The 26093-nt window shown below is 55.0% G+C and overlaps 2 protein-coding genes across 2 annotated transcripts in view; both read left to right on the top strand.

The window, feature by feature from the left end:
- LOC119846873 (CD5 antigen-like) overlaps nt 1-9373 on the top strand; it is a 40411-nt gene extending 31038 nt beyond the window's left edge. The window contains 4 exon segments of the mRNA XM_043501306.1: nt 4541-4849; nt 7480-7809; nt 8130-8455; nt 8815-9373. Of these exon segments, the coding sequence (XP_043357241.1) occupies nt 4541-4849; nt 7480-7809; nt 8130-8455; nt 8815-8823 (974 nt within the window). The 3' untranslated portion in view covers nt 8824-9373.
- Nucleotides 9373-26093, top strand: part of SBK3 (SH3 domain binding kinase family member 3) — a 33036-nt gene continuing 16315 nt past the window's right edge. Inside the window, exon 1 of the mRNA XM_038382208.2 lies at nt 9373-9426. Coding sequence (XP_038238136.2) covers nt 9373-9426 — 54 coding nt within the window. The remainder of the gene's footprint in view (nt 9427-26093) is intronic.

Below are 26093 nucleotides of genomic sequence, written 5' to 3'. Positions count from 1 at the left end.
TTATCAAACACCATATTGGGAAGACAGATGATGCCATAGTTGCCATTATGGAGGATAATGCTATGACAGGAACTGTTTGTGGGAGAACAGCGGCAGAGGGAAATGGAATCACCAGAAATATACATAACTTCAAATTTCTGTGTGACTTAGTGTTGTGGCATGACATACTGTTTGAAATAAATGTTATAAGCAAGAGACTCTAATGTATGTATCTTGATGTATCTGGAGCAAAGGAACAACTGGACAAAGCAAAGTCATACCTACAGTCTTACCAGTCAGATGAGGGATTTCAAAAAGTTCTGAAGAGTGCACAGAAGTTGGCAGAGGAACTTCACACTGAAACTATTTTCTCACCCATTCAAGAATACAAGAGTCACAAAAGAAGAAGACATTTTGATTACAAGGCACGGGATAATCCCATAAGAAACCCCAAACAACAATTCAAAGTTGAATTCTTTAACCAGGTGCTAGATTGTGCAATACAGTCAGTTGAAGAACGTTTCATGCAGCTCAAGGAACACAGCAGTATATTTGGGATGTTGTATGATATTCCAAAACTCCTCACTGTACCTGAAGAAGACCTACACCAGCAATGCAGGGCACTAGAGACAGTGTTGACACATGATGACATGCGCGATATTGATATGACTGATTTAGGTAATGAGCTGAAAGCCCTTTCAAGATACATTTCAGCAGGATCAACTCCATAGGCTGTTCTGGAATATATGTGCACAAATAAGATGGCCATCCTCTTTCCAAATGCTTTTGTTGCTCTGTGCATACTTCTAACACTTCCTGTAACAGTTGCCAGTGGAGATCGTAGCTTTTCCAAGCTGAAGTTAATAAAAACACATCTATGCTCCAGAATGATGCAGGAGAGGCTGGTCAGCCTTGAAACCATCTCAATAGAGCATGAGCTGGCCCAGACTGTGGACCTTCAACAGTTCAAATCTTTGCAACCAAGAAGACACGGAAAGCACCACTTTGATTATTCAAACAGATACTGTAGCTCACGAAAGCTTATGCTCAAATAAATTTGTTAGTCTCTAAGGTGCCACAAGTACTCCTTTTCTTTTTTTGAAAAATGCCAGTGTTTACTATGCAGAGAAGAAAAGTTACATTTGCTATTCAGGCACTTGAAAGTTAAGTGTTACTTATGTAAGCAGAGTCAGAATGAGCTCTACCCTGACATCTGGTGGTGAGCTGTGGAAAAGGACTTCAGGGGCTGATCTCGTTTGCATGGGCACACCCACCCTGCCTAGTATGATGGACTGCTTGCCCAAATGGTCATTTTGGCTGCTGTGGGATCCCCAGTCTCTGTTATTGGGGCAGGAGTAATAAAGGGTTGTTATCTTGGTTATGTGAATCAAGGACAGTAGAACTGTACTTGGCATTTTATGACAAAGGGACTTGCCCTCAACTAAATAGCACTTGCTAGGCAAGGGACATGGGTTCCAAAATCCAGGGAATTGAGAGAGGCTGGGGATAGGTATGTGTATTTAGTAGTGTGGGGCCTTAACACTATTTTGACCCCTTCTCTTGTTACATAGGGGCTCTGTTAGGAATCTTGTTACATGCTTCAGAGTTGAAATCACTGATACCTAGGTCTAAGCATTAGACCTACTTTGGGGTAGTGGTGCACCAGCACTGGGGCTCCCCCTGCTATCAGTTAAAAATCACTGAGGGCTGAAATCACTAAAGAGTTGAAGCTGTTGAGAGCGGTGTTAAGTAGTGGGGGGGCCTGAAGACAAGTTGGTGAGTAGATGGGAGCGAATAGCTGGGAAGCTGATGGAGAGGCACGGCTGGTGGTAAAGACTGCAGCAGAACCCCATGGGGAGGCATGGCACTTGGCCATCGAGCAGGGTAGCATGTAAGATGCCCCTCCCCATACCTCCCTTCACTTCTACCCAGGCTGGGAGGTAAACTCTGCTGATGAACTTCTGAACTCTGGGGGCTGCACTGACCAAGGACAGAAACTGTGGTGGGGGGAAGGTGACTATTGGGTTGCTGGACTTAAGACCCTGAGGGGAAAAGGACACTGCCAAACTTACTTGGGGGTGGGTCTTTTACTCGTGGTTGGTGTTATGAATCCTGTTTGTGGTGTTTCCCCAACATAATCCCGCATTGTTTCCCTCCTTTATTAAAAGTTTTTTGCTACACTCGGACTCTATGCTTGCGAGAGGGGACGTATTGCCTTTTAGAGGCGCCCGGGGGGGTGGTATATATTTGTCCCAGGTCACTGGGTGGGGGCTTGAGTCGATTTTGCATTGTGTTATTGAAACGGAACCCCTAGATACTGAACCCGGCCCATGTTGCTGCCAACTCTGACAGGCAGAAGGGTTACACTTAAAATTTTTGAACAAGGCATTTTAAGTTGTTAGTTCTCCTTTATTAAGGTAGGTAGCAGAGCAGTACCATGAGAGGAGTAGAACAGGAAGAAGGCAGAATTGAGACCTTTCAAAGTTTTGGCCCAAGCGAGGGGGCATGGGGGCATCATTTGAGCTCCCCACCTCATGTGCCAAAATGTTGTGGGCTGGCCCTGGGAGGAAGGGAGCCCAGAGCCAGGGCTCTGTGCCCCAAGTCAGTGGAGACTGACTCGCTTCCAGCTGCCTGGCCCCTGCCCTGCCCATTGCTCCTCCTCCGGCCTTTGTCTTGCTTCCCAGGCCAAGAGTCACCTGGTTGCATCCCACTCCTGGATCTCAGGTTATGAAGGGGCGGCCATAGCATCCATGCATTCGTCACACCTCCTTCACCAGGCATAAGCACAACATCAGCCTTGAGTTACAGCTGGAGACCAGTTTGTCTGAACTCAGCCAGCAGCTGGCTCCCAGAAAGTTGGGCCAGAGCCATGGGACTCAGGACAGTCATGGAGTGGGGAGGTGCCTCTGAGGTCCCTGCTCCCAGCCCCCCTGCTCTAACCACCACATCTCACTCCCCTGCCAGAGCCAGGGATAGAACCCAGGAGTCCTGGCTCCCAGCCCCCTGCTCTAGCCAGCATATCCCACTCACTCCACTCCCAGAGCCAGGGAGAGAATCCAGGAGTCCCCAGCACCTGCTCTAACCACCAGACCCCACTCCCCTGCCAGAGCCGGGGATAGCACTGCAGCCAGCACTGACTGTACGGGGAGAGTGCCTCCCACTGAGTTCCTGCCCTGCTCCCTGCAGCACTGGCCATATATTGCCACATCAGCAGGTTTATTTGCAGGCAGCACTATTGACCTGAGTGTCACTCCCCTGCCCTCCTTCCCCCAGCCCTGGGACACGTGCTGAGCCCAGTGCCACGGTGCCAGGAAACGATCTTGTGATGGGTTCATGGGCCGGCCCCTCACTCCAGTTCCTCCCATGCTGATCTGGCAGTCCTGTGCCAGCCCTTAAAAAGGGCTTCCTGGGTGGGGTGAGATGAGCTCTTGGCACTGGATCGTGGCAGGACAGAGCTGCTCGCCCCGGGGGAGCCATGGATCTGCGGATGTGCCTCTTGCTCTGCTTCGGTGAGGACCCCTCTGGGTATGGAAGGCACCCACCCCATCAGGGGGAGGTGCCAGCTCGGTGCGGGTACAACAGGCTCACCTGTTCTTCCCCAACCAGGGGATGTGGCTGAGCCCTGTCCTGCCGAGTCCCCCCACGGGGAAAGGGCCTCAGTCTGAGTGCTGGTGGGGCCAGACAGTGCCCTCATGGGGCTGGTCTGTGCACCAGGGAGAGGAGCAGGGCAGAGCAGCCGATGGGCAGCTGGCCTGGAGCTCCCCTGTTCCCCTGGGTCCCAGCATGTGTCATTGCTGTGTCTGGTTCTAACGGTTCTGGACTCTGTCCCACCCGGTGCCACTTTCCTTCAGGTACCTTGGGACTGGGAAGCTTCGGGGTGCACGGGCCCCTCTCTGCTCCTGACAGTTTCCCCCTTGTCTCTTCCCAGCTGCTGATGTGGGAGTCTCCTCCTCCTCAGGTAAGTATGTCTGGCCCCCAGGAGGCTGCCCTTTGCCAGAGCCCAGGCCAGGATCCCAATCCCCCGGCATCACGGCTGGGGCCTGAACAGAGATGACCATAGCCACCCTTCGGAGAGTCAGCTGCCCAAGCACAGATCCCAGAGTGCAACGGTATTAGGCAGCTGCCTGAAGTTAGGTCACAGAATGCAACAGGAGTGAGGAGGCTGCCCGAACGCAGATTCCAGCATGCAACGGGAGCAAGGGAGCTGCCTGGGTTCAAGCACACTATGGGAGCAAACTGGAGCAGGGCACTAAGAGCTGCCCCTGTGTGAGCTGTTACTCATTGCAATGGAGTCACTTCCTGTCTCTGTGCCTCAGTTTCCCTTCTGTAAAGCAGGGGCACTGATGCTGCGCCATTTCCTGGGGCTCAGTGACCTGTCTGTGCAGCACATGGCAGGAGGGAGATGTGGGAGAAGGGCCCAGGGTTAGTGTTGTGGGAAAGCCCATTCTGCCCTGTTCTGCACTCGCTGGCAATGCCTCACACTGAGCTGGGCCTGCAGCCCCTGGGGTCTCCCCGCGCAGCCCCAAAGCAGGCATCCCAGCAGCTGTGTTTGCTTTGCCAGAGGTGAGGCTCGTAGGCGGCCCCCACCACTGCGCCGGGCGGGTGGAGGTGCATCTGGACGGGCGCTGGGGCACCGTGTGTGACGACGGCTGGGACCTGAGCGACGTGGCTGTGATGTGCAGGCAGCTGGGCTGCGGGCAGGCCATGGAAGCGCTGAGTGGTAAAGTGTTCGGCCCGGGCCCCGAGTCACTCCCTGTCCTGATGCTGAATGTGGAGTGCCAGGGGACAGAGGCGGCACTGGGGAGCTGCCCATATACGGATCCAGGGGACATCTGCCAGCATGATGAGGATGCGGGGGCCCGTTGCCAAGGTGAGCCGGCCTGGAGAGCCCTGGCCCTAAGGGAGGGATGGGAGGATGCCTGGAGTCCCAGGTAGGGTGCTCAGTTCTGACTGAGTGGCCTTGTTGGGTGAGCACTGCACAGTCTGCCTGGGGAGCAGGGAGGGGACCTGACAGGCCCGGAGGGTGGGACAAGTAGGGCCTGGGCTCTGCTCCCTGTCATGTGCCATGGAGCAAGATTATGAAGGGAAAACGCTCTCATGCAGCAAGGTCAGCATCCACACATACCATCCGCTACTAGAAAAGGAGTACTTGTGGCACCTTAGAGACTAACAAATTTATTAGAGCATAAGCTTTCGTGGGCTACAGCTCACTTCATCGGATGCATTTGGTGCAATTTTTTTTTCCACCAAATGCATCCGATGAAGTGAGCTGTAGCTCACGAAAGCTTATGCTCTAATAAATTTGTTAGTCTCTAAGGTGCCACAAGTACTCCTTTTCTTTTTGCGAATACAGACTAACACGGCTGCTACTCTGAAACCTGTCATCCGCTACTGATACGTCTCCATCAGGATTGGGAGCCAGGACTCCTGGGTTCCATCCCCAGCTCTGGGACGGGAGTGGGCTCTAGTGGGTTGGGGGGTTGGGAGTCAGGTCTCCTGAGGACTATTCCTGACTCTGGGAGGGTGTTACCTACACACTCCAGGGCACCCACCTTTACCCAGTTCCTAGAGATCCCAGTAACTCTATTGATTTTGGCACCTTGACCCTTTCCAGTTCCTAGGACTCCGGGGGAAGACACCTTCCCTTACCCACTTCCTAGGGCTCAGGGTGTGTAATCTTCTGTGGGTTTGTGGGGCCTTCCAGGGAAAGAGCCTTACACAGTAATACCAGTTGTCACAGAGTCCCCGGGCTCTGGAACTGCTCCCTACAAAGCCAGTCAGGACTCTGGGGAAGTCTCCTCTCCGTGAGCAACTGTCTGCAGGACACACAGCTCACCCGGCTTCCCCCTTCCTGGGTCTGACCTCGGAGCATTCAGCATCCTCTACCCCTCCATGCACTTCCCACAGCGAGTCCGCCCAGGCACGGTCCTGGGGAAGCCAGAGGGTCCTGCCCCCCAACTCCGCAGTCAGACGTTGACTCTCAGCCAGCCAGTAAAACAGAAGGTTTATTAGACGACAGGAACATGGTCCAACACAGAGCTTGTAGGTACAGAGAACAGGACCCCTCAGCCAGGTCCATTTTGGGGGGCAGTGAGCCAGACAACCACGTCTGCACTTCACTCCACTTCCCCAGCCAGCCCCCAGCTCACTCACTCTCCAGCCCCTCCTCCTCTCCTGGGCTTTGTCCCTTTCCGGGCCAGGAGGTCACCTAATTCCTTTGTTCTCCAACACCTTTAGCTCTCACCTTGCAGGGGGGAAGGGCCCCGGCCATCAGTTGCCAGGAGACAGAGTGTCGCCATTTATGTACACTGGCCCTTTGCTCTGCAACAATTACACCCCCTTATCCCTCCACCTAGAAACTTAAGAAACGCATAGGGGAAACTGATGCACCCCTACAGTATTTAGAGGAAACATTAAGAACAGTCCCACTTTGTCACACCCTTAACAGTTACAGTTACAGTTATTAACAGTTACCAATACAGAATACACAGGATAAGCATACAATGCTCAGCACCCCCAATAAGGCAGATGAAATTTTCCTGTTGGCTAGTCAGAATCAGATCATCTGGGGACTCCAGCTTCTGCACAGTGTCGTTGGCAGGGTGTTGAGGTCTGTCAGCTTTGGTCTTGGGGCTATGTCCTGGAGTTGATTCCAAAGAACTTCCTTTTGGACCCCAGTTTATATAATATCAGGGGAGTAGCCATGTTAGTCTGTATCCACAAAAACAACCAGGAGTCCGGTGGCACCTTAAAGACTAACAGATTTATTTGGGCGTAAATAAATTTTTGTGGGTAAAAACTCCACTTCTTCAAATGCATGGAGATGCATGCAAGTTTATATAAAGAAACTTGAGTCCTGCCTAGCTATACCTTAACTGATCATATTAAACTAAGGAACTACAAAACAGTATTTTCCACATCCCTAGCCCATTATGAAACAATTCTTTAACCAATCAGCCCCCACCACCATAGCTGATTTAAATCTTGTAAAATTAATTATGCAACAGACAGAAACTGCAACAGACAGAAACAATCAAAGAATCAGACAGAGACCATACTGATAAACAAGAGAGAAGGGGGGACCATAAAGGCAAAGCTATAAAGTAGAGATTGCACACCCACAAGTGTTGATAAGTGGTACCTTGCCAGACAGAATGCATCAAACAACATTTTCTTTGAACATCTTAAGATCTGTTTCTTTATCTGGTGATGTGGGTACTATTAGGACAGGAGCCTTCTTAACAGCCTGTTACTATATTGTTTTAATGTAACTTAGACGGAATGTGAGGATGGGACTTTCTGCTTCTTGGCTCATGGCTGCTGCTCTCCTAATATGGCTGCAGAAAAAAGACCGCAGACCTTACAAGGGGAGTGGAGCCTACTGGTTAGAGCAAGGGGCTGGGAGCCAGGACTTCTGGGTCTTTCCCAGCTCTGCAAGTTGCTCTCTACAGCCCTTGATCTCTCCCTGATCCTCATTCATATCTCTCCCCCCATCTCTAGCTGCAGAGCTCCCAGAGCCACCTGTCCGGTTGGTGGGCAACGGCACACGCTGCAGTGGGCAGGTGGAGATTTACCATGACGGCCGCTGGGGTGCCGTGTGTGGGTTGGGCTGGGACCTGACTGACGCCAAGGTGCTCTGCCGGGAGCTGGGCTGCGGGAGCCCACGGTACATCACCCACCATTGCAGCAAGTTCGGTCGGAGCTCAGCACCTGTCCTGCTGGGCCAGCTAGAGTGCACCGGGAAGGAGGCCTCGCTGACCCACTGCCGAGTCCAAGCCTGGGAGGGGCGGCACTGCCCCCACCACCGGGAAACCGGAGTCATGTGCCAAGGTGAGAAAGCAGCGTTGGCACCAGGCCCTCACCACCTGCTAGAGGCCCAGGGGGCTACTTTTCCCCCTGAGTGCCAAGCTGGTCCCCTTGGAGCAGGGCCATCCCCAGCCTCCTTGCCCACTGGGGCAGCGTGTGCCATGGCCCCAGCTGAGCCTGGCAACAGCTGCCCCTCCTAGTTGGGCATACAGGGCACGGAGAGCAGAGCACTGGCACCCCTGCGATGTGGGGGTCAGTCCCAAGCAAGCACCCTGCACCAGCCAGGCCATGCCTTCCCAGCATGCATTGGGGCACCGACCCAGCTGACCCCCCCTTCCTCGCAGAGCCCTTCGCACTGCGGCTGGTGGACGGCCCAAGCAAGTGCTCCGGGCGGCTGGAGGTGCGGTATGATGGGGTGTGGGGCACCGTGTGCGATGACAACTGGTCGGTGACCAACACCCAAGTGGTATGCCGGGAGCTGGGCTGTGGCCCAGCCGAGCCACTGGCCCCAAAGCTGCAGGACTGGCCCCGCTTTGGCCAGGGTACGGGGAAAATCTGGCTGGACGACATCCGCTGCAAAGGCACCGAGGAGACCTTGCAGAACTGTGCCCATCGCTTCTGGAGCTACCACGACTGCACCCACTGGGAGGACGTCAGCGTGGTCTGCCAGGTGCATGCCCACAGCCAGGGAGAGGGAGATACAGGGAGCCCTACAACTTCTGGGCTCTCTCCCAACCCTGGGAGGGGAGTGGGGTCCAGGTGGCTAGTAGGGGGCTGGGAGCCAGGACTCCTGGGTTCTATCCCAGCTTTGGGAGAGGAGTGGGATCCAGGTGGCTAGCAGGGGGGCTGGGAGCCAGGACTCCTGGGTCCAGGCAGGGAGTGGTTGTAGGCACTGGCTGTGTCAGTGAAGGGGTGAGGCTGGGGCTGACAGAAGCACACAGTTGGGTGAGGTGCCTGGCACTCCCTGCAGCCCTCACCCAAGGCCATGGGCAGTGCTCCCTAACCACCCGTGTTCTCTTCATCCTGCAGGACAACTGAGCCGGCCACAGCTCCTCCACAGCCTTCCATTGATAACCCCCCACGCCCCCAAGTTTTCAATGCATCCCCCCTGCTGCCAGGCCCTTCTTCTCTGCTGCCAGGCTCCCTGGCCCTGCCCGCCCAGCCCGGGGATGGCTGTCGGCTGTGCTGGGGCATGGCTTGGTTAGTGCCTGGGGGGAATTCCCATTTCAGTGATGAACCACAGGCGCCCAGGGCATTCCCCTCCCACACTCTGTGGGCTGCCGCACAAAGCTGGCACAGACTGGGTCTCGTGTCTCACTAACAATGGGGCAGCTTGCCCTGGCACGTCCCTCTCGGAGCTCGAGTCTCCAGGGCCGTCGCTCCAACTCCGGCCAAAGGAGCCGTCCCTGATCAACCCCGCCATCACCGGGGTGGGGCGGCACACCCTCTCGGGGGCCGGGATACACGACTGTCTCCCCCGGAGGGGTCCGTACTGCATCGACAGGCAGGAGCCGGGAGGGGGAGAGCCCCAGGTGCCACACGCCATCCCAGGCTGAGCAGATGCGAATAAAGAGCTGAATCCGCTGGATGACTGACTGCCCCGTGTCTGCCTGCGTCTGCCAAGCGCTCGACGCTGCACAGGTGGGCCCAGCAGGTTCAGAGCTTGAGGCACTGGGAGCAGCCCAGTTCCTGTGAGCTGTGGGCGGAGGGATCCTGAGGGGCCAGGCACAGCAATGTCCTAAAGGGAAGGAAGGTGCTGCCTCCAGAACTGGCCCAGAGACAGCGAGCTCCTGCAGGCTTTGGGAGTCCCGGCTTCGGCCAGTAGATGGCAAGTCTGCATGACAGCACACACAACTGTCATCAAAGTCAGTCCTTCCCAGAGCTGGGGATAGAACCCAGGAGTCCTGGCTCCCAGCCCCCCTGCTCTAACTACTATACCTCACTCCCATCCCCTCCCAGAGCCAGAACCCAGGAGTCCTGGCTCCCAGACCCCCTGCTCTAACTACTAGACCCCACTCCCATCCCTTCCCAGAGCCAGAACCCAGGAGTCCTGGCTCCCAGACCCCTGTTCTCAGCAGCTGCACCCGTTCCCTCACGACTGGCTGGTGTCCCTGCCGCCACTGGGCCAGTGTAACCTCTCCCAGCATCTCTGGGCTGTGACTGTGTGTCCTGGAGTTGGGGGCTGGAGGGGCATCCTCTTTTTGGTCTGGTTCAGTTGGGGCAGCTCCTCCTCCCGAGGATTCCCCATTCATGCAGACGCCCCCTGTGCACAGCTCCCCTGCCCAACCTGAGGGAGTGTCTGGGGCCCTACAGTCAGGGAAGGGGTGGACAATGTGTCTGGAAACCCTTTCCTCCCCTTCATGGCACCCACTGCAGTTCCCAACCTCCACAGGTCTATGGGGGGGGGTTGCTGGGGATGGAACTGACCCTGAGCCCTGAGGGGAGGAGCTGGGGAAGGACAGGACCCTGTGTCCGGTGTAGGGGAGAGGCACCCAGGAGGGAACTGACCCTGTGCCCCATGGAGGGGAGAGGGGCTGGGGTGGGACCCTGTGTCCCGAGGAGGGGAGGGGGCTGGGGAGAGAGCGGTGTCACAGAGTGTAGGGGAATCAGGGCCCTGCACCCCGCACTTCCTGCGATTCACCGTGACTCTCAGCCAGCCAGTAAAACAGAAGGTTTATTAGGCGACAGGAACACAGTCCAAAACAGAGCTTGTAGGTACAGACAACAGAACCCCTCAGTCAGGTCCATCTTGGGGGCAGGGAACCCAGACCCCGATGCTGGGCCTCCCTCCATTTCCCCAGCCAGCTCCAAACTGAAAATCCCTCCAGCCACTCCTCTGGCCTTTGTCTCTTTCCCCGGGCCAGGAGACCACCAGATCTCTTTGTTCTCCAACACCTTCAGTTGGCACCTTGCGGGGGAGAGATCCCGGCCATCAGTTGCCAGGAGACAGGGTGTCGGCCATTCTCTGTGCAGACCCCTGCACACCCCTTCCCCTCTAGGGGCTCTGCAACAATCACATGCCCTTCTCCTACCACCTAGATACTTAAGAATTGCATAGGGGAAACTGAGGCACACACACAGTATTCAGAGAAAATATTAAGAACATTCCCATTTCATCACAAGTGGACCCTGCACCCTGAGAAGGGGAGGGACGCTGGGGAGGGAGAGGACCCTGTGCCTTGTGGAGGGGTGGGGCACTGGGGAAGGAGCTGACCCTGTGTCCCGAGGTGGGGAAGGGTGCTATGGAATGGCAGGGTCGCATGCAGCTAGAGGTTCCACTGGGGCGATTACTGTGCTCTGGGTCCTGGGGTGTATGGGTCCCAGATGTGTATGGAGGGGGCGTGTCTATGCTGTGGGTGCGTGGGGCTGTTTGTCTCCTTGCCGTGGGTTCTAGGATGGGTTTGGGGGTTCTCGATGTCATGGGTCTGGGGAGGTGAGGGGTCTGTGCTGTGGGTCGTGCTGGCAGGGAATTGCGCATGCCGGGCACTCGGGACACGACTGGGGTTATATTTAGGGTGGGCTGATTAGGGGACAGTGCATCTCAAGTGGCCACTGCTGGGGGGCCGTGCCTGAGAGCTGAGCCCAGGTGCAGTGAGACTAGGCCTGCAGCAGCACCCTCCCTGGCACCCACACTCTGTCCAACTAGCAGTGACCCCCTTTCGGCTGCAGGGACCCATGAGAATGGCCAGACTGGGTCAGCCCAATGGTCCATCTAGCCCAGTATCCTGTCTTCCGACAGTGACCAATGCCAGGTGCTTGAGAGGGAATGAACAGAACAGGGCAATTTATCGAGTGATCCACGCCTTGTTGTCAAGTCCCAGCTTCTGACAGCCAGAGGTTTAGGGACACCCAGAGCATGGGGTTGCATCCCAAACCATCTTGGCCAATAGCCACTAATAGACCTATCCTCCATGAACTTATCTAGTTTCATAGATTCATAGATATTAAGGTCAGAAGGGACCATTATGATCATCTAGTCTGACCTCCTGCACAACGCAGGCCACAGAATCTCACCCACCCACTCCTGCAATAAATCTCTCACCTATGTCTGAGCTATTGAAGTCCTCAGATCATGGTTTAAAGACTTCAAGGCGCAGAGAATCCTCCAGCAAGTGACCCGTGCCCCATGCTACAGAGGAAGGCGAAAAACCCCCAGGGCCTCTTCCAATCTGCCCTGGAGGAAAATTCCTTCCTGACCCCAAATATGGTGATCAGCTGAACCCCGAGCATGTGGGCAAGATTCACCAACCAGATACCCAGGAAAGAATTCTCTGTAGTAACTCAGATCCCACCCCATCTAACATCCCATCACAGGCCATTGGGCCTATTTACCATGAATAGTTAAAGATCAATTAATTGCCAAAATCATGTTCTCCCATCATACCATCTCCTCCATAAACTTACCAAATTTAATCTTGAAGCCAGATAGGTCTTTTCCCCCCATTGCTTCCCTTAGAAGGCTGTTCCAGAACTTCACTCCTCAAATGCATCCGATGAAGTGAGCTGTAGCTCACGAAAGCTTATGCTCTAATAAATTTGTTAGTCTCTAAGGTGCCACAAGTACTCCTTTTCTTTTCACTCCTCTGATGATGGTTAGAAACCTTCGTCTAATTTCAAGTCTAAACTTCCCGATGGCCAGTTTATATCCATTTGTTCTTGTGTCCACATTGGTACTGAGCTTAAATAATTCCTCTCCCTCCCCAGTATTTATCCCTCTGATATATTTATAGAGAGCAATCATATCTCCCCTCAACCTTCTTTTGGTTAGGCTAAACAAGCCAAGCTCCTTGAGTCCCCTTTTGTAAGACAGGTTTTCCATTCCTCGTATCATCCTAGTAGCCCTTCTCTGTACCTGTTCCAGTTTGAATTCATCCTTCTTAAACATGGGAGACCAGAACTGCACACGGTGTTCCAGATGAGGTCTCACCAGTGCCTTATATAACGGTACTAACACCTCCTTAAAAGCAGTTCTTTTATTAACCCAATTTTACGTCTGGCCTTCGCAACATCCCCAGCAAAGAGTTCCACAGGTTGACTGTGCACTGTATGAGGAAATACTTCCTTCTGTTTGTTTTATACCTGCTGCCTACTAGCTTCATGGATGACCCCTTGGCTTTTGTGTTATGTGAAGGCATAAATAACATTTCCTTACTCCCTTTCTCCACACCAGTCACGATTTTATCAGGCCTCTACCATATACCATAGGTCAGGCTTGACAAAGCCCTGGCTGGGATGATTTAGTTGGGGATTGGTCCTGCTTTGAGCAGGGGGTTGGACTAGATGCCTCCTGAGGTCCCTTCCAACCCTGATCTTCTATGATTCTATGATCTCTCCCCTACACACTGGGTCAGTCCCAAAGGTGCATCTAGCCCACTATCTTGTCTTCAGAGTGGCCAATGCCAGGTGCCCCAGACGCTCCACCTTCAGCTACAGGGACCCCTCCCTGCCCTGGCAGCAGGGATCCCTCCCTTCCCCCAGCCCCATGCTGAAAAGACACCACTCCAGCTGAAGGGACCCCCTTCCCCACACTGCAGGGACCCCCCTCACCCTCCTGGCTGGAGGGACATTCCCCACCTGGCTGCAGGGATCCCTTCCTGCCCTGGCTGCAGATCCAGAACCTCCCCCATCCCATGCTGCAGGGCCCAACCTGCCCACCCACACGTTGCTCAAGTCCTGTCACATCCTGATCTCTGACCCTATTATGAAAGCTGGTTAGCAGCTAATCCCACCCCTCCCCCGCAGCCCCCGGAGCTGCCACCTGTTGCTGGCTCTGGCCCCTAGCCCATGACTATCCCCAGGGGTCAAGGCGCTGTTGGGGGAGGAACCAGGCAGAGCAGCTCTTGGCGGGGCTGGGGCCCCAAATCACCAGCTTGGCTTAGACTAGCTTGGTGCAAAGGGCCCCCCACCAGCTTTGGGTTCACAGCCCTGTTCAGTGGCCCTCAGCCTATATCGTAACAGAACCAACCAGCGTTTTCGGGGCTTGTTGGGTCGCAAAAAATATTGAGAAATTTGGGCTTGTTCTGAATTGGAGTAAAACCAAGGTCTGGACAATTGCCCCCTGCCCCCTCCCCTCCCGGAGCCCCACGGCAGCCAGCTCCAGTCACCCCACTGTGCCATGAGCAGGGGGCGCTCTCCCTGGCAGTCCGTGCTGGCCCCAATGCCCAGGGCGGTGCTAGGGGGCGTGTGCTGCAGGGAGCGGGGCAAGGACTCAGCTGGGGGCGCTGGGTGGGTCTATTGTGTAAAGTGAGATGTCTCAAGCCCTCGATCCGGCGCCCAAGTTGCTGGCCCGGGCCCCAATTACAATGTACAGCGTTTTCAAAGCACTCGGGTTTGTTAGCCCTTGGCACGTAGCCCAGGGAGTACTTAGGGCAGCGAGAGAGGATTCTGAGCCCCTTCTGATCAGCCCCGAGCCCAGCTGAGCTGTAGGGAACACCGTAGGCCCTACAGGTTTCAGAGTAGCAGCCGTGTTAGTCTGTATTCGCAAAAAGAAAAGGAGTACTTGTGGCACCTTAGAGACTAACAAATTTATTAGAGCATAAGCTTTCGTGAGCTACAGCTCACTTCATCGGATGCATTTGGTGGAAAAAAAACAAAAATTTTTTTCCACCAAATGCATCCGATGAAGTGAGCTGTAGCTCACGAAAGCTTATGCTCTAATAAATTTGTTAGTCTCTAAGGTGCCACAAGTACTCCTTTTCTTTTTGCGTAGGCCCTACGTTTTTCTTTTCCCCAGGGGATGCTCCAACCCTGCCCTGGCCCGAGGCCCCATTCCTCCCCCAAGGTCCCTCCCCCATGCCGGCTCTGCCCCAAGGCCCCGCCCTCGCTCCACTTCTTTCTGCCCCTTCCCCGCCCCCCTCCCTGAGGCCCCCGCTTGCTCACTGCTCTCCGCCCTCCCCCAGCCCCTCCCGCAACCACCAAGCAGCCAATTGGGGGCGTCACCAAACAGCTGTGGCTGGTGGGTGCTGAGGACCCACTATCTTTTTCCATGGTGCTCCAGCCCCGGAGCACCCGCAGAGTTGGCACCTATGGAGAACGCCTTTTTCAGGCTCTGGGTCTTTCTTCCTTAGGGTTTGTCTACACTTAAACCGCTAGGGCAGTGCTGCCGTCGTATGTCCGAGAAGACACTGCCTATGCTGACAGGCGGAGGTCTCTCCTCGGTGTAGTCAACACCCTCCCCGAGAGGAGAATTCTCCTGTCGACCTAGCACTGGCTACACCGGGGTTCAGGTGGGTTACCTGTGTCGCTGAGAGGGGTGGAGTTGCAGCACCCCTGGGAGACGTAGTTGTACTGAACTAATTTCCTAGCGTAGATCAGGCCTAAGTCAGTTCCCAGGGGACAGAGCTCCAAGGATTTCCCAGAAGCTAACTCTTATCCCCTCACCTCCCCGTCCTTTATTCTCCTGCTGGGGTCTGTGCCCAGCTTCCCTGCTGACAGCGTTGAGCCAGGAGTCACTGGAGCTGGCATCGTCTCTCTGGCCCCGGGCTCATCTGGGTCAGTTTCAACCTGTTCCCAGCAAGACTCTTTGTTCCACCCAGACAGGGAGGGGACACACACATACTCACACACAGACCCCTTCCCCCCCGCTGGGTAGCCATGCCTTGTCACACATAGGGGAAACTGAGGACACATGGCCCACATAAAACATTATAGAAAATTCCCACTTTGCCACACCCCCACCAACTCCTGTGCCAGTCCCCTTTGGATTGTGCCCCCTCCACCAGATGGGATTGAGGTCTGGTGGGTTAGAGAAGGGGGGCTGTGAGCCTGTACCAGCCCCCTGGGGTCACTGCCCCACCTCCTGCCGCTCCTCATGACCCCATACAAGGGTCACCCAGGAGCAGCAGCTGCACAGCCCTGGTGCGCTGAAGTACAAGCCACACTCATCACACAGCCTGGCCACTCGGGACCTATTTCCAGCTCCACGCGCCTATTTATACCCTGGCCACTGCACTCTCTCAAACATCTCCTGGCAAGCTCGTCAGCAAATGCCGCCACCTCCTCCCCAGGGGACAGACACCTACGTTCTCCCGCCCCACCCAGGGCCTGGGAAGGAAAGGACAGGTTATATACGGGCAATAGAACTCCTGGGTTCCATCCTAGCTCTGCGGGGGAGTGGGGGCTGGAGGGTTAGAGCAGCGGGGGGGCTGGTGGTGGGTAATTCCAGTGAATCTCTCCCGCTCTGTCATCCTGACAGGGCTGGAAACTTTCCCACCCCTCCATCCCCAACCATCAATCTCCTCTCAGAGAGTAAACACATCAGCTGGCTATGCAAACAAGGGCGGCCCACGGAAGTCTTTGCTGGGACACAGCTGCCTGACCTTTCCTCTTCAGCCGCCAGCCAAGCCCAGGTGCTGCTAATGCACTGTCAAGTATTAATTCCTCTCCACTGAAGCTGGGGTCAGGACAGCTCTGAGCAGCTGGTAGGGGTGGCGATGGATCAGTTGGGAATGGGACAAGGAGCCCCTGGCTGGATGGGCACAGGGCCATCCTAGGGCTACACAGAATTCAGGCCCTTCTGAAGATAGGGGTGGGCCCTATCTCTACTGCAGGTGAAACCTTCTCTCCCCCCCCCCCAGCCCCCACTGTAAACCCCACTTCCTTTCCAAAGCCAGGGATAGAACCCAGGCTCCCAGGCTCCCCTGCTCTAACCACTAGACCCCCACTCCCCTTCCAGAGCCAGGGATAGAGCCCAGTATTCCTGGCTACCAGTTTATCAGGCTGTCTCTAGGCTCTTAAAAAGAAAAGCAGTACTTGTGGCACCTTAGAGACTAACAAATTTATTAGAGCATAAGCTTTCGTGAGCTACAGCTCACTTCATCGGATGCATTTGCACCAAATGCATCCAATGAAGTGAGCTGTAGCTCACGAAAGCTTATGCTCTAATAAATTTGTTAGTCTCTAAGGTGCCACAAGTACTGCTTTTCTTTTTGCAAATACAGACTAACACGGCTGCTACTCTGAAACCTGTCTCTAGGCTCTTAGAAGACCACTGCAGCGTAGGGTCTGAGCCCCTTCTCCTCTAACAACTAGACACCGGAGTTCAATACAATCGTACTCTGTTGGCAGGACACACTACCCTTGTGCTGCCAAGAGCCCTGCCAGGATAGACGCCTCCTGAAATAGACCCCCGGAGCATTCCACGCACAGAGGCTCAGCTGTGAGCTGTAGCAGGGGCCTGTGGGGACCCAGGCAGCCCGGGGCTGCGGGTCGGGATTGAGAGGCACCAGCGGGGCTCTGGGAGCATGGGGGCGGTTTGCTCTGCACAGTGCTAGCTCTGGCTGGCATCGTCACTCTGTCAGTTTTTGCCCCTTACCTTTGATATGATCCTTTCCCCACGCCCAGCCCTAGGAGATGTCCTGCAGGAAAGGGGGACATGGGGATTGCCCAGCTCTGCAGGGAGCCTGGGTCCCCCCATGTGCCAGGTGGGAGTGGGGCTGTGCCTGGCGCCCAGGGTCCTTTGCCTGCCCAAGACTGGAGGAAACAGTTGCAGGGTCAGCATCCTAACTTAGACTGTTCCCAGGCAGATTAACCCTTTCAGCACCCCCCTCCCTCTAAGGGGAGCCCTCAGGGGCTCTGGGCCCTGGCTCTGCAGCTATAGGGTTGCCAACCCTTCAGGATTTTCCTGGGGTCTCCAGGAATTAAAGGCTAATCCAGAGGCACCAACTTTCTGGTTTCCTCCCCCTCCCCCCGAGTTGATCACCGGCGGCACCCATGGAGTCCGCGCCTATGGGTTAATCTTTAATTAAAGATTATGTCATGTGATCAAACCTCCAGGAATACCTCCAACCAAAACTGGCAACCCTACAAGGTGAGGGGGTGGATTCTGGCCCTGCTCTGGTGATCAACTCTTGCCCAGGTTTGTTAGCTGACCAGAGGGCTCAAATGTGCAGTGAGGGATAGAAGGACACGTCCATGGGACCATGGGCGACGGGTATAATAGGCCTGGGGAGGCCAAGTCTTCTCTGGTGCAGCCGATCTCGAGGTGGCCCCTCCCCTTCCCCGAGGCCCCCCCTGTACACCGCCTGCTGCTGCTGTCTCCTGCCTACCTGCACTCCACATCCCCTCCCAACACAGGTCCCCACTGCTCACCCTTGGGGGCAGGGAAGTGAGGAGGGATGCTGCGAGCAAGAGGCGGGTGCAGAGGTCTGGTGGGGAAGTGAGGCAGCTCAGCCGGGCACTGGGGCTGCCAGCTCAGGGGGGCGGATAGGGTTGCCAACTTTCTAATCGCACAAAACCGAACACCCCTACCCCGCTCCTTCCCCGAGGTCATGCCCCCTTCCCCACCCCTTCCCCCCGCTCACTACATTCCCCCTCCCTCGGTGGCTCGCTCTCCCCCACGCTCACTCACTTTCACTGGGCTGGGGTGCGGGAGGGGGTGAGGGCTCTAACTGGGGGTGCAGGCTCTGTGGTGGGGCCAGAAATGATTCACCACATGGAAAAGGGGCAATCTCCATGGCTGAAACAAATTCCTGTGGGGGGAGGGATAGCTCGGTGGTTTGAGTATTGGCCTGCTAACCCCAGGGTTGTGAGTTCAATCCTTGAGGGGGCCATTTAGGGGTCTGGGGCAAAAATTGGGGATTGGTCCTGCTTTTGAGCAGGGAGTTGGGCTAGATACCTCCTGAGGTCCCTTCCAACTCTGATATTCTATGAGTCTATGATGGGTTTGGGGTGCAGGAGGGGGTTCCAGGCTGGGCAGTGAGACAGAGGGGTTCAGGGTGTGGGAGAGGGCTCAGGGCTGGGGTAGGGGCTTGGGGTTGGGGTGCAGGTTTATCTCAGGCAGTTCCTGGTCTATGGCACAGCTGAGGGGCTAAGGCAGGCTTCCTGCCTGTCCTGTTCCCAGCCAATGGGAGTGCAGAGCCGAAACCAGACACCTGGTCACCCTAGGGACGGAGGCTGCTGGCGCTGCCCAGCTCTCAGGCGGGGGGGGGCTTGGCATGGTGCTCAGGTGGGGGGCCGGGCGGAGTGGCTCGGCACTCTGGCAGGAGGTGGGGGGCAGTGGCTCGGCCCACCGCTCTGGGATCACTGTCGGGGGACAGTGGCTTGACTCAGCCCGGAGCTGGGGCTCACCTGGCCCGGCCTGGCACTCGGGAGGGAGTGGCTCGGCCAGGCCTGGTGCTGGGAGTGGCCTGGCATGGCACTCAGCCTGGGGCTCGGGGGGCTGGCCCGGGGTGGCTGGGGTGGGTGAACCGAGGCTTCTCTGGTCATGTGAGGGAGGGCTCTGGGCTCCTCCAGTTATGGGGGGGCCGGTTTCGGGGCTCCAGCCTGTGGGGGGGTGGGGAGGCCATCAGGCTAGCCTCCCTAAAGTGGGGGTTCACCTGCCACCCATGCAAGGGACAGACAGAGAGAGGGGGCTGCGAATGTAGCGGTGCAGGGGGATGTGTTCATGGGACAGACAGACAGAGCTAAGGACAGAGCAGGGCAGGGGGATAAGTCCACGGGACAGACAGACGGGGCTCCGGACAGAGCAGGGCAGGGGGATGTGTCCACGGGACAGATGGACGGGGCTGCAGACAGAGCGGGGCAGGGGCATGAGTCCACGGGACAGACAGACGGGGCTGCGGACAGAGCGGGGCAGGGGGATGTGTCCACGGTGTGACAGATTTACATTACCAATCTGCCTGAGGCATCAGGTGATCAGGCTGAGGCCCCAGGATCATTTGGGGAGGAGATGACAGAATTTTAAAAGCTTTCTTGATAAAATAATAGCGGAGAGTGCTGGGTGGGGGTGTTCCCTATGTTACTCAAAGGAATGAAGAAAGTGTTAACCCACTTTCAAACTCATACACACACTACCCAGGCTGGCCAGGCCTGGGTATAATGTAAGACGACGGGGTGGGGTGGACGGGAGTTCTGTCCTGTGCACCCAGGTCATCCAGGGTCTGCTGTTGATCTCTGATATTTGGGGGCGTTTTTATTTGTTGGCTTTAGTTTTTGGTGCTTTTTGTACCAGTCCAAACTGGCTCACTGTGGTCTCCTCGGCTTTCCCAAAACACAGCGGCTTTAGAGACTTTGTTTTCCCCCCTGTTGGCCTTTGCCATTTTATTTGTTTTTATTGTAATTTTTGCAGCCCTGTTTTGCTTAGTTTTTTTTTTAAATGGCTGGCGCGGGGGGGGGGGGGGCGGGGGGTTGGGTAAGATATGAAAGCAGCTGCCGACTTCTTGTCAAGCCCCTGACCTTGGACGGAGCTAGCAGAGGTGTTGAGTTAACCCGTTTTTTGCTTTTTTTCCCCCTCCCCCTTTTGGCTTCTCGTAACCTGCAAAGAAATCTTCCACTCCACACTCACATCTTTGACCCTTTCCCAACATGCCTTGTAATGCTTGCAACAGCATTAGCAACATACAATGCTGATTTGCCTCCCCAGGGGACCCCCTAAGGGAGGGGGCCCTTGGGTTGTGACACTGGTACAGACAGACAGATGGGGCTGGAGACTGTGATGAAATGGGGGGTTTTCTTGTTTTTTCCTTGGTTTTTCTATGGTTTGCATGCAGAGGGGGTGGGACGCAGTTTCCCTGGGTGTTACTGGTTTGAGGTGATGGGAGAGGGAGCTTGTTGTTACAGAGGACCAGTGATGGAACTTGGGACCCCGGCCAATGGCCTGGAGAATGGAGACCCCAGTGACTGGTGACCTGGTGACCCGGAGGCCCAGCTCAGGAATCACAGCCGGGTCCGGCCAGTGGAAGGACAAGGGGCTGTGAAGAGAGGACCCCGGTGACCTGACCAGCCGGTTCCAGCCAGAGGGGGCCAGAGGATGGAAGAGACGAGAGGAGGCCCAGGTGAGCCTGTTTACCTGGAGAGAAGACAATGGACAGAAGCGGGGCCTGGGGCCAGTGATCTCAATTGCCCATCTGGGAAGCAGGGCAGGCTCGGGACTGGAGGGAGGGAGCAGGCAGAGCCCATCTGGATGCAGGGGAGACTGGGATGCGCTGTGCTGAGGGAGCCCAGACCTCAAGGCCCTGAGAGTTTCCTGTGCTGGGTTCAGACGCTCAACAAACCCTCCTGTTTTACGCTGGCTGAGAGTCGCTCCGGTCTAGAGATCAGGGGGGCATTATTCCCTCTGGGAGTGGAGGCCCTGGAGATTCAAAGCAAGTGGACTGCCTGAGGGGGCCCACCGTGAGAGACAGGCATGCTAAAGCTCAGAGAGGTGCAGTTCCAGGAGGTGGAGAGGCTTAACCCCCGAGAGAGAGTGGACCCCCGAGAAGGGCTGTCACACTGAAGGGGGTTCCCCGCAGGGACTTCATGGGGCCAAGAGTGGGCCTGACCTGTGAGTCCATGACAGGGACAAAACTGGGTAGGGGGATATGTCCGTGGCACAGACAGAGAGACAGGTTGGCATAGAGCAGGGCAGGGGGATGTGTCCATGGGACAGACAGACAGGCAGTGCTGGGGACAGAGCAAGGCATGGGGATGTGCCCATGGGGAAGAGAGACAGAGGGGGCTGGGGACAGCATGGGACTGCAGGATGTCTCCATGCCACAGATAGAGAGACAGGGCTGGGGACAGAGCAGGGCAGTGGGATGTATCTATAGGATAGACAGACAAACAGACAGGGTTAGGGAAAAAGCAGGGCATTGGGATATGTCAATGGAAGAGAGGGAGAGACAGAGAAGTCTGGGGACAGAGTGGGACAGGGCGATGTATCCACAGGACAGACAGTCAGAGTGGACTGGGGACAAAATTGGGTAGGGGATGTGTCCATGGCAGAGATAGAGAGAAAGGTTGGCCCAGAGCAGGGCAGAGGGTTGTGTCCATGGGACGGACAGACAGACAGGGAAGGGAACAGAGATAAGCAGTGGCAATGTGTATGTGGGACAGTCAGAGAGATAAAACTGAGGACAGCCTGGGGCAGGAGGCTGTGTCCATGGACAGATAGACAGGGCTGGTGACAGAGAGAAGCAGGGCATTGTAAATATGGGACAGACAGAGTGACAGGGGTGGGGACAGAGCAGGGCAGGGGGATGTGTCCATGGGACAGACAGACAGACAGGGCTAAGGACAGAGCGGGGCAGAGTGATGTGTCCATCTGACAGACAGACAGGCTGGTGACAGAGAGAAGCAGGGCATTGTAAATATGGGACAGACAGACTGACAGGGCTGAGGACAGAGCACGGCAGAGGGATGTGTCCATGGAACAGACAGACAGACAGTGCTGAGGACAGCATGGCGCAGGGGGATGTGTCCATGGGACAGAAAGACAGATGGGGTTGGGGACAAAGCAGGGAGTGGGATCTGTCCAAGGGATAGACAGGGCTGGGGACAGAGTGGGGCAGGGAATTATGTCTTTAGGACAGACTGACTGATGTGGCTGAGGACAGCATTGGGCAGGGATATATGTCCATGGGACAGACAGACAGACGGGGCTGGGGACAGAGCGGGACAGGGGGATGTGTCCATGGGACAGACAGACAGGGCAGGGACAGAGCAGGGTTGGGGGTTGTGTCCATGAGACGGACAGACGGGTCTGGGAGGAGAGCAGGGCAGAGCAATGTGTCCATCTGACAGAGAGATGGGGCTGGTAACAGAGAGAAGCAGGGCGTTGTAAATATGGGACAGAGAGACCAACAGGGCTGGAGACAGAGTAGGGCAGAGAGTTGTATCCCTGGGACAGACACAGAGACAGGGCTGGAGACAGATCGGAGCAGAGGGATGTGTCCATGGAACAGACAGTCAGACGGGGCCGGGGAGAGCATGGGGAAGGGGGATGTGTCCGTGGGACAGACAGACGGGACTGGGGACAGAGCGAGGGAGGTGCATGTGTCCATGGGACAGACAGACAGGGCTGGGGACAGAGTGGGGTAGGGGGATGTATCCATGGGACAGACAGACAGACAAAGAGACAGGGCTGAGGATAGCATGGGGCAGGCGGATATGTCCATTAGACAGACAAACAGACAGGGCCTAGGATGGAGTTCCCTATGATCCACAGGATCAGTTCTATGCCCCATCTTTTAAACAGTCTCTTGGAGGATCCTCTTCAGTGTGTCAGACCCCTGTCCTTCAGGGCAGACCCATCAGCACCACTGCCACCCAGCCTAAGCTTCTGGGCTCCCGCCTCCTGCTTCACCCTGTAGCACTGCCCAGCGAGTCCACTGAGCCAGACTCCTAGTCAGAGGCTTGGCCACTCTGCAGAGACCAATGCTCCCCAGCCAGGATCTGCAGTGACACCAACCAGCCGTTTCCAAACAGAGCAGGGTGTATTAGTCTGTGGGACAGAGCACTGGATGTCTTTAGGTTAGCCCAGAGAACCAGAGGTTAACACATTGTCCATCCGGCCATGCCAGAGCAATTACCCAGCCAAGCTGTCCTGGATCCCATGTCAGGCTCTGTCTCCCTGCTGCCTTGAGGACCTTGTTTACTGCTGGTCAGTAAATCGAGGTCAACTCAGAGTGCTTTGTCCAGGACAACTGTTTAATAACTGCAGGCTGGGTTTGAACATGTGCTAACAACACTCTGCAGGGGGATTCAGAACTTTACATGTAATGTTGCTACGCACATTGCACCAGGATGTTACTGACCAGCTAGTTATTAGTTTTTAAATGATACATCGCAAGGCACCATGTACATAAAGTATGACAGCAGTGCATAGGATGTGAACAAAGGGGTGCTTCAGGCCACAAAGACGGAGTCCAAATCCTCACAAGGCCTGTGTGTGTCAGCGCTAGATATGTGCTGCAGAGATGGGAATGATGACCCACCCAACACACACGCAAATGTACACATTGACACACCCACACAGCCCTAACACAAACTCCCAATACATGCAAGTGTAACACCTACAGATCCCAGTCGTCAGCAGACAGGATCGAACCTGGAACCTCTGGAACTTAGTGCATGAACCTCTACCGCATGAGCTAAAAGCCAGCTGGCTGTTAGCTAAGGCTGTAGAGCAGACTCATCCTTAATGGGAAGAATGGTTATGAAAACCAATACCCCAGTAAAAGAAAAAAGGTTCTCCTGATCCCAAAGGAACGAGCCCCAGACCCAGGTCAATATACCAGTCAGATCTTACCCACAAATCACGCTGTTGCCAACCCTTTAGAATCTAAAATCTAAAGGTTTATTCATAAAAAGAAAAATATAGATGAGAGTTAAAATTGGTAAATGGAATCTATACATACAACAATTGCAAAATTCTTAGTTCAGGCTTGTTGGGATTACTGCTGATTTAAACCAATCAAGTCTTTGGAGTACAAACATGGTACATCCCAGTTTGGATGGGTCATTCAGTCCTTTGTTCAGAGCTTCAGTTTCAAGCACAATTCCTACAGAGGTCAGAAGCAGGACTGAAGACAAAATGGAGGAGTTTCCAGGGCCTTTTATAATCTCTTGCCATGCGGCCTGTGCTTTCTTTGTTTCAAACACAAGTGTGCACAGCACATGGCTTGGAAGCCTTAGAGTTCTCTCCATAGGCAGGTCCCTGCATGCCTTGCTGAGTCATAAGGTGTATCTGCCTTCTCTCAATGGGTCAATTGTATAGCTGATGGTGCTTAATGGGCCATCAAGCAGGTGTTGATGGTCAGCTGGGTTGGTGGAGGGGTGGTAGCAAAAAGGGGTGGTAGCGGCAGTGAAGGAAGATGTGGCGGAGGGCAGCAGGACCGGGGGGAGGGCTCCACGCCTCTCCCCCGGCTCCCCACAGCAGCAAAAGGCTACCACCACCCCAGGAGCACAGCTGTTCGAGTCACTCAGTCCAATAACCGACCCCCTCCACAATTCCTCGCAGTGGTCTTCCTCCTCCTCGATGAGACAGCAAGCTTACGAGCAGCAGCAGCAGCAGCAAGCGGGCGGCGGCCAGCCAGGTGAGGACCCAGGCAGAAGGGGTGACAACCGTGGTGGTGGTGGCGGGGTCCTCGCTTCTCCTCCCTCCAGAGGGGTGGGGATGGGGGGGCAGGCCGGCAAGCAGGCAGTGCTGATGCCAAACTGTCTGGGGTGTCACCCAGAAGCATAGCACAAGTTTGAAATACAGACATACATACATATTTATAACTCATAATACAATGGCGATACCAACATATAAACAAGATTATCATATCTGGCAAATTATAACATTTTTGCAGATATCTTACATGGCATATCTGGCTGATTACTTTGTGGTTGTTACCCCAGGAGCCCAGATTTGAAACAGGTATAGTGCCAATACTTATAACTTTAAATACAAAAATGATACATGCATACAGATAGCATAATCATAACCATCAAATCATAACCTTTTCATAGACACTTTACCTGACCTCCTTTGTACAAGATTTGGTACAACTGTAGGACCTTGGTTGCAACAATGATCTATATGGTCACAGTTCATGTCAATAACATCACACCCGCACACATAGATAAACCCCACACACATTGACCTCCCTCCACACACGATACCTATCCCACATGAACCTCTCACACACATAAATGACCCCCAATGACCTCCTCCCACACTTAGATACCCCCATGCTCACCTCCCTGCAGACATACATACCCACCACGCACATGTACCTCCCTCCACATATACCTCCCTCCACATGCTATACTCAGACATATACTGCCCCACACACCTACATACTGCCCACCTACATGTACCTCCTTCCACACTATACCCTCACACATATACATCCCTCCACACGCTATGCCCCCAGCCTACCTCCACATGCTACACCCCTAACACACGTACCTCCACACACTGTAACCCCACACATCCCTCTCTCCACACACTGTACCCACCACATTCGTAACTTCCTCCACATATTTAGTGTGTGTATGTTTTTGTGGTGTGCTTGCTGCGTGACTGAAATATACGGTGTGCTCTGTTTGTTTATTTGGGGGACCGTGTGCTGACCGTGTGTGTGCTGAGCCTAGCGGCTTGCTAGGCAAGGAGTTCCTGGCCCTCAGAAAGTGTGTATGGGCTTTGGAGACCAGAGTGGCTGAACTGGAGGAGCTGAGGGAGACAGAGAGGTACACAGATGAGACTTTCCAGGGCACAATAGAATGGTCCCACCCCCAGTCTGACAGCCTCTGTGCTGTTGAGGAGGATGAAAGTCCCAGGAAGGAGAACATCTAATTGGAGCAGAGGGAAACAATCCCATAGTTGGGACCTTCCTTCCAGATGATGAATGGTATCCTCTCACACTGAGGTACCTCTCCAGGGGAGGGAACTCCAGTTATTAGGAAGATACAAGTATTACTAATGGGCGATTCAATCATTAGAAACATAGATAGCTGGGTTTGCGATGACCGGAGAACCGCATGGTGACTTGCCTGCCTGGTGTAAAGGTTGCGGATCTCTCTGTCTGCGGACACCTAGATAGACTTATGTGTAGTGCTGGGAG

The sequence above is a fragment of the Dermochelys coriacea genome, chromosome 23 (assembly GCF_009764565.3).
Source record: "Dermochelys coriacea isolate rDerCor1 chromosome 23, rDerCor1.pri.v4, whole genome shotgun sequence".
Lineage (NCBI taxonomy): Eukaryota > Metazoa > Chordata > Testudines > Dermochelyidae > Dermochelys > Dermochelys coriacea.
This window is presented reverse-complemented; position numbering and strand designations above follow the sequence as displayed.